We start from the raw sequence: 13794 nt of genomic DNA on the forward strand, positions 1-13794 counted from the left end.
GTTTAGGTTTGGAGGCTGTGTTATGCCTAATTCCTTCTTCAGACTTAATTGGGCTTTTGGCTTTAAATGACCAGGTGAAAATGCATATGCTTGAGTGCCAGAAAGTTGGCAGAGTTTGTTCCTCTGTCAGATACTTGAAGTGTCAAGTCACAGAAGCAGATGTTGTACAAATCACAATTGAAAAGTAAATCCTAGCATTAGCCTCAATCAGAAGTTCCAGATTAAAGTTTTGAGGGCTGTGGCTGTTATTTTAAAGTATTATTTGTGACTTACATGGAAAAAAACCCAAATACTGGGCTCATGTAATATTTTTGTATTCCATTAGAGCATTAATTTCTGTTATTTTATGAATTCAGGGATTTATGAAGCATAATACACCCCGTCAAAATGAACACTGCCTCACTAATTTTGATCTAGCCGAATACAGACAAGTACTGAGTGACTTGGCTATTCAGATATACCAACAACTCGTCCGAGTGCTGGAAAACATTCTGCAACCAATGATTGGTAAGGCAAAGTTGACTTCTTTAAACTTCACACTGTAGTACTGAATGGAAAGTTGTGATGGAGGTTATATACTGTATCTTGTATTTCTTCCTAACCAGTAGAGTGTCATTACCATGTCTAGTGGTATTCTGTGTAGTGATGACAAGGACTACACTGGACAGGTTGGATTAGAGGAGAAAACTAAACTGTGGCTGGTTCTTTTGGCAGTGCCAGAATAAATGGATATACCTTATTCATGCTTGTCATGAATCATGCATTTACAGGAATAAACTGTTAGGACAGTCTGATATTTGTTGCCCTATCTGTTAGGAAATATCCCATGGACAAAATAGACTTCAATTACATGAGAACTTGTAATTAAAATGAATATGGAGACTAATGGTTGGTTGTTATTATGGACAGAATTGGCAGTGAAATAGCAGGGATGAAGCTCACATTCAAAGAGATTTCTTTTCATTACAAATACTTTTTTCCTCTCAGACAGTACTCAGTCACATTTTCATTATGCTTTCCAATCACAACATTTAGAAGAATGGAACAGCTCTTGTTTTGCTGACTCTGCTACTCATATGACCATGGGAGGAAAGAAGTACTTTGCTAAGCTAGAGTTAGACTTCCCTTTCAAACACAAATGATGGAATCTTTATATAAACCCTGTGAGTTTAGATTCTGCAGAACGCAGAATTGCTGGAAATCATGGTCAAGTGTGGCAGGCAGAAAGCCCTGCTCTTCCTGTGTAGATACTGTTTTGCCATCTTCCACAATTTGCTTGCATGTTGGTGGTTTTCAGTCATTATTATAATGTTGCCAATCAAATGCAGTTTCAGGAATGCTGGAGCATGAGACAATCCAAGGTGTCTCAGGGGTGAAACCAACAGGGCTGCGGAAGAGAACGTCCAGTATTGCTGATGAAGGAACCTACACTTTGGACTCCATTATTCGGCAGCTGAACTCCTTCCATTCAGTGATGTGTCAGCACGGAATGGATCCAGAGCTGATCAAGCAGGTTGTCAAGCAGATGTTCTACATCATTGGGGCCGTAACGCTTAATAACCTTCTCCTGCGCAAGGACATGTGCTCGTGGAGCAAAGGAATGCAGATAAGGTGGGAGAACATATGTTATACTTTTCTTGAATGTGCTGCTGAAAACCTTAGTGAACTCTTGACACTGCTCAACATCATTTTGGTGGAAAAGCAAATACATTTTGCATATTTATTTTTCCACATGCAAAAGCTGCCAGTGCTGTTAAATTGATGTTGTGTGAGGTTCAGTCAAAAAGAGCTTGGTTAAGTCAGGCTAAATCCCACCTGGCTTTCATCTACGTGTGATAAAGCAAAACAAAAGTATTTTGTCATCAAGTAGGAATCAGAAGTGTAGGTGAAATGTTAATAGTTGCTTTCTCAGCTTTTAGAGTAGCAAACATGCTGTGTTTTTTTGTATGCTGGTGGCACACTGTATACCTGCTGTGTTCACCCACCCTGTAGTTTGCTGCATCCTGTGGTAAGTCCTGTGCCATCTTACTCTGTTCCTGTGTCTGACATTAGTTGTCCAATGCATTCTGCTGGCATATGCCAAGAAATTTAGTCAAGGCATTCCAGCCCCTCAAGTGACCTTGAAAAGCCTCACTGTACTTTTACATGGGCAAAATCTTATTTGTCTTTCTTCTTATAACATTCCTGCAGTTAACAGGAACAGAAACAGATGGGAAAAGCTGGTTAGTGGAAGTCTTGGGCCATAGTTTCTGACTGCTTTGAAAATCAAAATTTTCTGTCTTAATCAGAAGGAAAGAGTATGAAAACAAAATTACGAGAGATTACAAGATAAAACATATAAGGACAAAGAAGAAACACTGGGGAATAGAAATTGCACATGTTTTCAATTTAGCCATCATCAAGCCTTAATATCTTGATACTCCTACCTCTTTGTACAGATACAATGTGAGTCAACTAGAAGAATGGCTACGAGATAAAAATCTGATGAATAGTGGGGCTAAAGAAACCCTGGAGCCTCTCATCCAGGCTGCACAGTTGTTGCAGGTAAAAAAGAAAACAGATGAGGATGCTGAAGCCATTTGTTCAATGTGCAATGCACTGACTACTGCCCAGGTAAGTGAACTGTTATTGACTGTTCTGCTGTCACTTTTGAGCAGTCCTCTGCTCTGCTGGTGTTTGCTATGCCTGCCTGCACAGCTGTTGCACATGGATCAGTGATTTCTTACTTTGTTTTGCATTACTAAAACTGAAACAGATTAAGTTGGAGGGGTAAAAAAAAAAAAGACCAGACCTTTTTTGAGGTCTGATGTTCAAGATAAGTTTTGGAGCAAATGAGAGGGATCTCAATAAATTGTGCAGTGTGTAGTACTATGCATAGTATCTCAGTCTGTGAAAATCTTAGAGAAAGCTCTTCACTCAAAGACGTCTCTGTACTCTGTAGCTCTGCCTGGGATACCAGGAAATGATCTTTCTGCCATCAGAGTTAGTATCCCGTTAATGGACAATTCACACAGAACTGTTGTCTCTGGGTCTGCAAACAAAAGTGTTAAGTTACTGTACCCATTAGCCTGGGAAGGCTGAACCAGGCACATCGCAGTGAACAGCTGAAGACTTCTCTTTATGAAAGCTCAGATTTTGTACAGATAAGGTTGCACTTTTCTTTAACAGGAGTAAATGAATCCAAGCATCTTTGATGATTACTCAACATTCCCATCAGGGAAAGGAAGAAATTTCTCCATTTCTTTCACAATGGGGTTGGCAATAGCAGTTGCATTGATACAGTCATTCTGATTTAGTAATTCCCATTGCTGGAAAAATCTATCCATTTTTTACTGAAATAATAGGTTAGAATTCCATGTGCTTTGAGTGTTTTAACTTTGTTTAAAAGTGTTGTATTTTAGTTTGGTTTGTTTTTAAAGAGAATTGTGTAAAAAACAAAGAGAATTTTTAATACATTTTTTTTACAAGATTAACCCATATTATTGTTTAAAGTCTTTCTGATGCAGTTCTTCCCTTTGGTGGTTTTAGCCCCATTTTTAGAGAAATAGCTCACTCTCATAAGACTCTTGAATGGAAGCTACAGAAGGTCATAATTACAGGGTCAAAATTAGGGTGAGAAATAAAGCATATTTCCAGGGAGTGTAGGAACACAGTCAGTTACTTATCATCTGATTTTTTTCCATAGTTTGGTATTTTCCACATGCATGTAGGAATTTAGAGTTTCTACATCCAAACAACACATGTTCTGGAGGAGGCAGTCATATACCATATTGATTGGTATACCATTATGATGGAATTCCCTATATATCAATGAAGCAAAAAATAAGGAATACTTGTAAAGAATTTTCTTTTTCAAATAGGTAATTTAAAATGTATATTATTAGTAATCATGGATGCATCTGTTGATTCAACAGTAAAATTAACCTGAGAATGGTTGTTTTTCTTCACAGATTGTTAAAGTTCTGAATTTGTATACTCCAGTTAACGAGTTTGAAGAGAGAGTCTTGGTATCATTTATACGTACAATACAGGTATGGCTATATCTTTTCATCTACAATCATCTGACTATTCCTAATAAACCTTCTCCTGAGCCACAATAGCTTGCATCCAGAAATACATTCAGGAGTCTGAAGTAACTAGGTTTGAGGCTGTCAGCCTTAAAATTATAAGCAATCACAATTTACTGCCTTCAGGCTTGCATGAAAATGTTAGCTTCCCTGTCAGCCTCTATGAGATTTTTGGAAGGTGAGAGGGTTCTCATAAAACACACTTTTATGCTTTATGCCAACTTTTCAAGTGGTAACATTTATATATGCAAATTTACTTTTATCAAACCTGTGTCTGCATGAGAAGTTCCAACTGCTTTGAAAACTGAGGCCTATCTTCATTCCAAAGTTCTTCATTTAGCCCTTCTATATAAGTTTATACATATTTTATATATTTAACTTCTATAAAGTTATAAAAACTTCTGTATAAGTTTTATATATATTGATGAAAACGAAATGTGTTGAAAACTCCAAAGAAAAAGCCAATAGAGCAAAGTAAAAGAAACAAAGATGATCCTTCTGGTCTGTTTGAAATTGAATTGCATTACTAGCAGGATAAGGGAGATTGGGAAGGTATAAGACTATAATTTCACTTACTGAAAAGATGCCCAGATAGTGGGCAAATTCTTCCTTTTGCAGTGAATCTTAATATCTTCAGATTGCATTGTAAGGGGAAGATACGCAGCACTGAAAATGACAAAAGTAACTACAGTTAAAGGCATTATTGTTGCAGATGTGTTTGGTCAAGTTAGTATAGAGTGTGTGTCTGTACACACTTGGGTTTCTGTAGGCATAGATGAAACACTACCTCTTTGCAACATGGTAATTATCAATGAATAATTGGCTGAATGCTTTCTTATCTTTGCAGATGCGACTGCGAGACAGGAAGGACTCTCCTCAGTTGCTCATGGATGCTAAACACATCTTCCCTGTTACTTTTCCATTTAATCCGTCCTCTCTGGCATTAGAAACCATTCAGATCCCAGCCAGCTTGGGCCTGGGCTTCATATCACGTGTCTGATCCCAAGGATGTACCATCAGTGTTAGATGGAGAATCAGTTGCCTCATATCTTTACCCATTAAAACATAGTGAGCCATTGAAAACATGTTTTCTGAATACTCTGTATGTATGCCCAGATCTCTAGTACAAGTAACCGGAAAACTACGTAACAGCACCACAGATTGGAGGCTAATAGAAAGATGTGCATTTGTGTTCAGTCATTGCATTTATGAGGACATCACCGACTCTTGCATTTCCAGAACATGGAAATCGGGCTTGGACTAAAATTGTGTCTTCAGCTGTCTAGAGACATTTTTAGATCTTAAGTAACATATTTAAATAGTGTAAATTAAACTCCGTATGTAATCTCATAGGCAGGGATCAACAGGGACAGCCCTGAACATGGAAGACTTGAAAGTAAGGCATTTTGTAGTAGAATACACGGTCACTTGGGAGCCTGTTACATTTAATTTGTGAAAACTGGAGTAGAGAAACACAAACTGGCAATATAGAAAATGATTTCTTAAACCACTTACTTATGTCGGTTTGACATGAATCCTAGTGATAAGTCTTATAGCTCACTATATGCTATAACTTAGGTGTTCATTTGTTAGCACTGTGGTTTACCAAGCATACTAAATCGCTGCTGCATATTGTGTTCTTTTAAATGTACAACAGTATCATACTAAGCACTAAAAATAAGATAATTTCATTTTTTGTTGCCAGCCTTATTTACAGTCTGATGCAGTCTGTTGCTTTAACTGGATTTTTGCAAATGGTATCAAATAACACCTATAAAGGAAAATGGTAACTAAGCACAAGTAGCACACTGGAACTTAAATGTTTAGTTATTTTTAAAAGTAGCAAAAAATACACAATCTTGAAGCAACTGATCAGAAGTCAATAATGATTTCAGTGTTTATTTAGATTTTGTAGTCTGTCTAATGTTCTTCGTTTGTAGACCCCAGAAATGACAGCGTGTGTTTTGAGTGTGATCCCTTTTGGTTTCTTGCCACTTAAAAAAAAAAAAAAAAAGAAAAGAAAGAAAAAAAAGAAGAAAAAAAAAATATTCCTTCATTCTGGAATTTGAGAGGAAAAAAATTACGAGAAAATGTTTGCAGTAGCCCAGGGCTCTCATTCTTTGAAAGGTTGACAAGAACATTAAGTAGGTTTTGACTATGATGCTGTCACTTGACTATGATTCATGCTGATTTAATGGTTGGAGATCCAGAATGCCATTCAATAACAAGAAACTGAGTTATTTTGGATCTTGCACGTCTTACTGGAAAGGTTCTTCTGTCTCACATATCTTCACAACAGAATTCACATTTCACAATGTGCAAATTAAGCACAGAAGCCCTGCTTAGATTTCCTATTCTGAACTTTAAAAACAGGTAGTTTGTGGTGTATGACTGAAATATACACATTAAAAAAAAAGCCACACACATTGTTTAATTGCATTGTGCAATATTTTTTATGTATTATAACAATTAGTATCTTAGCATTAACATTAATTTCTTTTAAAATATTGAGAAATAACCTAGAGGTACACTATTAGACTATTTGGTACTAATCTGTTTGCCTGCAAACTCACAGAAAAAAACCTTGCTGTTAAGCAGACTGAAACATTTCAGTTGTTTTACTTGAGAGGCAGAGATGCTGTTTGTGTGGTTGCTAAAATCAGTAGTACAGACAACCCAAATTTTGTCACTATCAGTTTAAGGTGCTCATGTCATCTTCCTTTCAAATGTGTATGCCCCATGTTATGTTCGATGGGTCATGCCAGTACTTCCAAGAATCTAATAGTGTATTGCGTAACTGTTTTGAGTGATCTTTGCTAAATGATTTGGATTGTTTTCCTGTGCATGGTATACCAAACACTCATTTTTCCAATGTTACTTGATTCTTGAAACTACAGCTACTACTGTTAAGTGACTCCAGATAAGGTATAATGTAATTTTCAGGCTGTTAGAGGTACTGTATTTGTGAGAATGTAATGGGAAAGCCTTCACATCCAGTAATGAGGCTAGGAAAGTAAATACCTGAGAACATGCTGACCTATAATTTTTTTCTCCTGTTGAAAACCAAACTATTGGCATTACAGTGTGTTCCTACTATAGATCAGGAAATGTATCCACTACTTAAGCATTAATGTTTAAAATATATGCCTAAATGTATTTTTGTTTCATTTTTAAGTTTGTTTACCTGTAAAAAGCCTTACTGTATCTTGGTTCCTTAAAAAAAAGTAGTGTTTAGTAATTTATAGGTATTATCCTTAAACTCAGTGGTTTGACTGGTATCACTTTTATATCACATTAAAAGTATATGCTGCTTGACATGTTTTAAAGGAAAATACTTTTAAGTTGGAAGAGATGCATAGTTGGTAACTCACCAAACATTTTACATGGCAGTATTTTACATGCACTTTTCAGAAGTAAAATTTTAGTGTTGGTGTATAATATATCTTTCACCTTAGGACTAATCTCTCTTTAACCACGGAATACACTGCAGATTTATTTTAACAACTTGTTTTGGTTTTTCCCTTTGAATCATTTTCATGCTCTTTTAATGTGGACATATCTTTTATATTTTAATTTATTATCTATTGCTATGATAGATTTTATCGGATGCTGGAAAAATACTTGTCAACAACCCCTTAGAGTTATATACAGTTATTATAGAGAATTTGCACAATAATTACCTCATTCAGTTTGGTGTATTTTTATTCCAGTGATCATTTATTCTGATGTTTAGAACACAGTCTGGAATGGAACATGAAAGTGCATAAGTCCATTAAATGCAATTAATCTAATCTATCCCAGGGGAAAAAAAAATACCAACTTCAATGTTGAAAAGTGGATTGATAACCAGTAACACTGGTTCCCAACTTGGAAACACCAGCATTTGCAATTTGAAGGTCTGTGTAATTTGTCATTTAAACTGAACACATTTCAAATACCATACAAAAACTATGAGTAAACACTTGGGTTTTTAAGATGCTGATACTTCATGTGATAAATAAAGCCTTTAAACACAGGTTTTCACTCAATGCCACTACAGTACATAGATGAAAACCAAAACATTGTCAGAATGACCTGAGCTCTGATCCGTTGTAGTGTCTGATGTTGTACTTAGTAAATGTATGCATCATAAAAGCTGTAGCCTAATAGCTATCACTGGAAAATGTCCAAATAAAAATACAACACTAGGATTTGCTTTGGATTTTTGTGTTTGCTCGTGTGGTTGTTCAGACGCTGTGTGCTGGCACAGTCCCAGGGTTGTCACACAGGTTCCCTGCACCTTCGTGGCAGAGTTCATGTTGACTGCCAGGGGAGTTGGTTCAAATCTGAGGGTTGTGTAAATACACACCCGGACAGTAACACTGTGCCATAAACTGCTGTGCTTGGTTGGAAATACTCTGTTGGACATAACCCACTTCTGTTAGCGTATTTTGTCACCAAATACTGTTACTGAAATAAGAATGAAGGTTTGTGCTTTGCTAAAACATTGTCTTTGTGCGTCTTTGGTGGCGGATCCTGGACTTCTGGCATATATCCACTTGCCAAAACCTGGTACTAGGTTTATTCAAGTCTTCTTCCTCATGAAGGATATTTAAATATAATACCTGTGAGTGCCCTAAGCTTACTAACTGAATTCTGAGATGTTCGTTTTCATCTTGTTCTAAGTTTGCTAGAAAAACCTCTTTATGGTGTCTGATAGGTGATTAACGATGTGTCTGGTTTTTTTCCCTGCTCCGTCTCCCCTCGTGATCCCTCTGCCACCTGGAGTACCCATTATTCCTAATCCCTAAGGATGTACGCGTGATGCCAGCTTTGCCAACGTGGTGCCCGGGAGTACTCCGCATCTCCATTGTACTTGTGTACCTGTCAGAGGCGGGAGCCACCCCGCAGGCTGCGGCACGAACAGCCCCGCACGGCTCCGAATGCTTTCCCGAGCGGCTCGGCCGTGCCTGCGGGAGCCGCCCTGCGGGCGGGGCCGGCCCGGGATCCGCTTCCCCGCGCCTCGGGGCGGGCCGCGGCAGCGCTCCCCGCCGGCTCGAGCGGCCGCTCTGCCCCATGGCGCTGGCCGAGCTCTACACGCAGGTGAGCGGGAAGGGGAAGGGAAGGAGCGGGGCCGCCCTCGCCGCAGCGAGCTTGTGCGTTCCGGGCTGCACCGCCGTGCTGCGTTACAGCGTGAGCCGCTTGTGCTGCGCGGTGTGCGCTGCGCTGGACCTGGAACCTGCGCCTCGGGCAGCTCGGCTACAGCACATCGGGGCGGCCGTGAAGTCCCCGGGCAGCGGGAAAATACGGCTGGTTTTTCAGATAAATACCCATTTCTTGAGACTTCTGGCCTTTGTGTGTAGGGCTCTGATGTGCTAGCCAGCGGTTACCACTTTCAGAGTTTAACAACACTTCCCTGGCCACTCAGTTGTGGGGTACTGGCTCTTCTCGTTGTGCAGATATTGGGTGTTTGGCAGAACTTGGGAACAAACCGAAGTTTGCTCCTCTTTAACGTGGCTGCTGTATTTTTTGCACAACTTTTCCCACTCTTCCTGTAGTCACCAGTAGTGTGACGTACCGTTTGTTTGCTTAGCTTTAAATGGTATAAGTTACTCACTTATAGGACTGTATCTCTTCTATCGCAAAAGCACCTGCTGTGATTAACAGCTGCTAGCCTTGTGCTGCAGGGATATTTATTCGATTGATGTGTTGGGACTGCACTGGGCACAGCTGAAAGCAGGAATGGTTGGGTTTCTTCATCAGGAGTAGTGTGTGGCAGGCGGAAGCGGAGCAGGTGTAACTTGATCTGAAAATGAGCAAACTCTGCTGTGTTTACCTGCGAGGCAGGTCTGGAGAAGGGAATGTTGGTAGGCCGGCTGCATTTGCCAGTGGAGGCTCCTGGAGCTGAAGAACCAGCTCTTCGATCACATGCTTTTTCCTCCCTCTCTTGTCCCTGACTTAGTGCAGCTCACTTTCTTACATGGGAACACGCTGTGTGGGATATTCTTGACCCACACAGAGCAACAGCAAATAAAGGATTCAGTTTAATTTCTCAACTAAGCAGCTGCAGCAGTTCTCATGGGTTTATGTAAGCACAGTTGGTTTCAACTGACCAGGAATATAGATACCTGTGTTCCCTACAGAGGGAAATTAAACGAAGGGTGTTAACCATTTAACACCATTTATCTATCAAAACAGAAAGATGCTGGCAGGTTATATGGCACGGTTGTTTGTGCAAGTGGGGACTAAATGGTCCTGTGCTCTCTGGTGTTACTTTCTCACAAATTAGAGGAGTGATGGTTCATAAGAAACTCAGTATTAGCATGTACTGGTGGTTTTCAGGCTGTCCTTCCTTCTGTCCTCTCCTTACATCCAAATATAGCCTTCAGTGTTGTCTTCATTGCCATCTGAGATACACGCTATATGGTATAAAAAACGGTTTAAGGAAGATGGTGAGGTGTCAGAAGCGATCACAACCTGCAAATCCCTGAAAAGAAGTGATTTCAGCGTTACTGAAAACAGTGTCATCAATGTGTAGCTGATGCATTAGGGAGGCTTTGGGGGATGCTGCTGCTGTGTTAAACCCTGGCAGAACAGGGAGGACACACTCCACATTCAGGAAGGAAGGAATTCCTGATTTACAGAGGTAGCCAGCTGTGTTATATCCTTCTGAGGAATGCTGTTTCCTATAGCTGCTAGGTCAGCACATGTAAAGATGTTGCTAGTGCTTCAACATTGTAACTTCAGCATAGGAGAACTAGATGTCTCCAACAGCAAATTTGCATTCAAACACGCTTCGGAAGGCCGGAGGTAGTTCTGTTGCCTCAGTTCTTCAAATGTGTAAAAGAGAATTACAATTCACCCGCTTCCATTGGAAATAAGCACTCTTAGGAAGGGTCATTTCTCCCTGAGGCAGAGCTAAAGTACCACCCTGGGACTGAGCTCAGCTGAGCCCGCTGATTGCTTGTAAAGAAAGAAACCTGCTGATGGTCTTTGACGTTCACCCTGTAAGAGGGGAAGATGTTGTTTGGAGCTTGCACTTCAGTGCCATTGAAAGAAAGGTACCTGTGCAGAGCCTTTCTTGTGTATACATGTGTACCTATGGCAAAATGCTGCCTAAGGTCAGTGTTCTACACTTGAATTGAGGGAAGTCTCAGTTCTGGTAAATGAGACGTCTTCTTAGGTGCTTGCTCATTTAAAATCTCTTAGAAATCAGGGCTCTGTCTCAAGTGAGTTTTATTCTCTTTGTTCAGTGTTAGAGGGTTTGAAGAACTTGGCAACAGTCTGGCCCTTGTTCACCCTCCTGCACACCACTGTTCTGCAGCCCCCTGCACGCTGTTCTGCAGACCTTGTGCTAAACAGGAGCAGAACAAACATGTCTGAGCTTGAGTCTGCTCTCTCGTTTGTTTGCCTTTCATGAAGAATTGCTAAAACACAGAAAGGCAGCCTGCTGAACACAGCTAATAATAATCCATAGAGTCCTGGCATCCAGTTCGGCTTCAGGTTGCATTGACATTTGAAAACTGTTCTTTTCGTGCCAGTCTGGTATTATGCTAATAACTAAGCTAATCATTACCTTGTTTTTTTGTTGTAGTACAATAGGGTTTGGATCCCTGATAATGAAGAAGTTTGGCAGTCTGCAGAAATCACAAAAAACTACAAAGCTGGAGACTGTTTTCTCCATGTGCATTTAGAAGATGGAACTGTAAGGAGAAAACCTTAATTATTGTGGGGTTTGCTGGGATATGTTTATGTAGAAACACAGGATCCATGGGATATAAATGACTTGTCCATATTTTCTTTCATGCTAACCCTGTGGTGACCAGAATTTTGTCACACTGAAATTTGTACAGAAAACAGCTGTTACCTAAAGTGACGAAAAGTGCAGTTTTACTCTTTGTATAACGTTAGTACAGAGCACGTACCTCTAAGATCACTTCAGTTTTGAAACAAGCACTGAAACTCATCTTAAGTTGAAGTAAATCAGAAGTGCAGGGCAAGCACAGTTCTGTCTCACAGAGCCAGCTGTTGTGGGTTTTTTTCTCTCTCAAGTTGTTGCTGTAAGTAAGATCTGTTAATTTTAGTGTCTGAATTCTTTCCAGTTTAATGTTTCTAAAACAGTATTTCTGCATTGCTGTTCTAGAAGTACAAGTATGAAACGTGTGACTAAATGGATTTGTTGAAAGAAACACAAAAAGAAAAACAAAGGGTTGCAAGTAAGGGAAGTTTCAGAGCTGACTTAAGTTCTGACCAGTTCATTCGGTTGCAGCTGGTCTACTGTTTTCACCAGCACTTGAAATACACGTGTGTTTAGAGAGCTATTGCATTTTCTATTTTATAGATTTCAGTACAAAATACTGTGAATAAAGAGAATGTGGCGTTCACTTTGGTAAACAGTGAAGAGCTCCATCTTATTTCATGATCTGCAAGTCCCCTAAGTTCAGTGGGATATATGGAATTGATGAAATACAGAATCAGACAGGGCTTCATCGGCCCTGTAACTTTGTGTAAAGGTAGAAGATCAATTTATGTTTAGGCAAAACTAATGCATTTTAAGATATTTCAAGTCATTTTTATTGACAGGAACTGAATTACCCTGTTGATCCAGCTGCTTTGCCACCGCTCCGAAACCCTGACATACTTGTTGGTGAAAACGATCTCACTGCACTTAGTTATCTCCATGAACCAGCTGTTCTACACAATCTTAAAGTTCGTTTTGTGGAGTCTAGGCTTATCTACACCTATAGTGGTAAGCAAAGGAAAATGCAAGGCTTAAGAAAAGAAATCTTGGGTTAGTTTGCAATATGATAAGCGTATTTTAACTCTTTTTTGTATGAGTATAGACTTGTTTGTTGATCAGTATCTCCTACCCAGTTTAGAAAATATTACTACTTTGTATCAGTTTAACTGTTGTTGCCAAACAAAACCTGTCATTAATTGAACTAACCTGTGTTTTATTTTTGTTTTGTGCACTTGTTTGTAGGAATAATTTTGGTTGCAATAAACCCCTATAAACAGTTGCCAATATACGGAGATGCTATTATCCATGCATATAGTGGGCAAAACATGGGGGACATGGATCCACATATATTTGCTGTGGCAGAAGAAGCGTACAAGCAAATGGCAAGGTTCAGTACGTTGTTTAATGTCAATAAATAACATTTTAAGTCTGGTGCAGTCAATATTAATTGTCATTTAATTTAGCTGCGTATGTACCACTGGCTATTAAGAATATCTTTGAATGAGCAGCTTAACTAGAAGAAGAATAATTCCTTAACAAGATGAGGAATTTCTAGAACTCATAACTGTCTTCATTCTTGATGAGGGGCAAAATGCTCTTTTAGCTGAGTGAATAGCAGTGACATCAGCTTAGAGGTTACAACCAAAGAGGACTAAAAGATGAACAGTTAAAAGATGAAACTGGTAGGAGAGTAGATCACAGCTGTGCTTTCATATATCTGTTTCATATATATAATTCTTACATTTATACATGTGTTTTAGATGCATCTAAGTTATTTATTAATCATGTCTGATTATTTGGTTTTAGAAATAACAAAAATCAGTCTATTATAGTCAGTGGAGAATCGGGCGCTGGAAAGACTGTGTCTGCAAGATACACTATGAGATATTTTGCCACTGTGAGTAAGTCAAGCAGCAATGCCCATGTGGAGGATAAAGTATTGGCATCCAATCCAATAACTGAGGTAAGCTTCAGAGTATCTGTCAAGTCTGTACTTGTCAAGGAAAG

General features: G+C 39.2%; 2 protein-coding genes across 2 annotated transcripts in view; both read left to right on the forward strand.

The window, feature by feature from the left end:
* The window catches only part of MYO5A (myosin VA), a gene marked incomplete at both ends in the record, with an annotated part of 97016 nt that extends 91949 nt beyond the window's left edge, over nt 1–5067 (forward strand). The window contains 5 exons of the mRNA XM_080626536.1: nt 357–507; nt 1329–1611; nt 2439–2613; nt 3951–4031; nt 4915–5067. Coding sequence (XP_080482662.1) covers nt 357–507; nt 1329–1611; nt 2439–2613; nt 3951–4031; nt 4915–5067 — 843 coding nt within the window. The remainder of the gene's footprint in view (nt 1–356; nt 508–1328; nt 1612–2438; nt 2614–3950; nt 4032–4914) is intronic.
* Nucleotides 5068–9122: 4055 nt separating this feature from the next.
* MYO5C (myosin VC) overlaps nt 9123–13794 on the forward strand; it is a gene marked incomplete at both ends in the record, with an annotated part of 33391 nt that continues 28719 nt past the window's right edge. Inside the window, 5 exons of the mRNA XM_080626538.1 lie at nt 9123–9149; nt 11641–11751; nt 12630–12795; nt 13030–13174; nt 13594–13750. Coding sequence (XP_080482664.1) covers nt 9123–9149; nt 11641–11751; nt 12630–12795; nt 13030–13174; nt 13594–13750 — 606 coding nt within the window. The remainder of the gene's footprint in view (nt 9150–11640; nt 11752–12629; nt 12796–13029; nt 13175–13593; nt 13751–13794) is intronic.

The sequence above is a fragment of the Psittacula echo genome, assembly GCF_963264785.1.
Source record: "Psittacula echo genome assembly, chromosome: 10".
Classification (NCBI taxonomy): Eukaryota; Metazoa; Chordata; class Aves; order Psittaciformes; family Psittacidae; genus Psittacula; species Psittacula echo.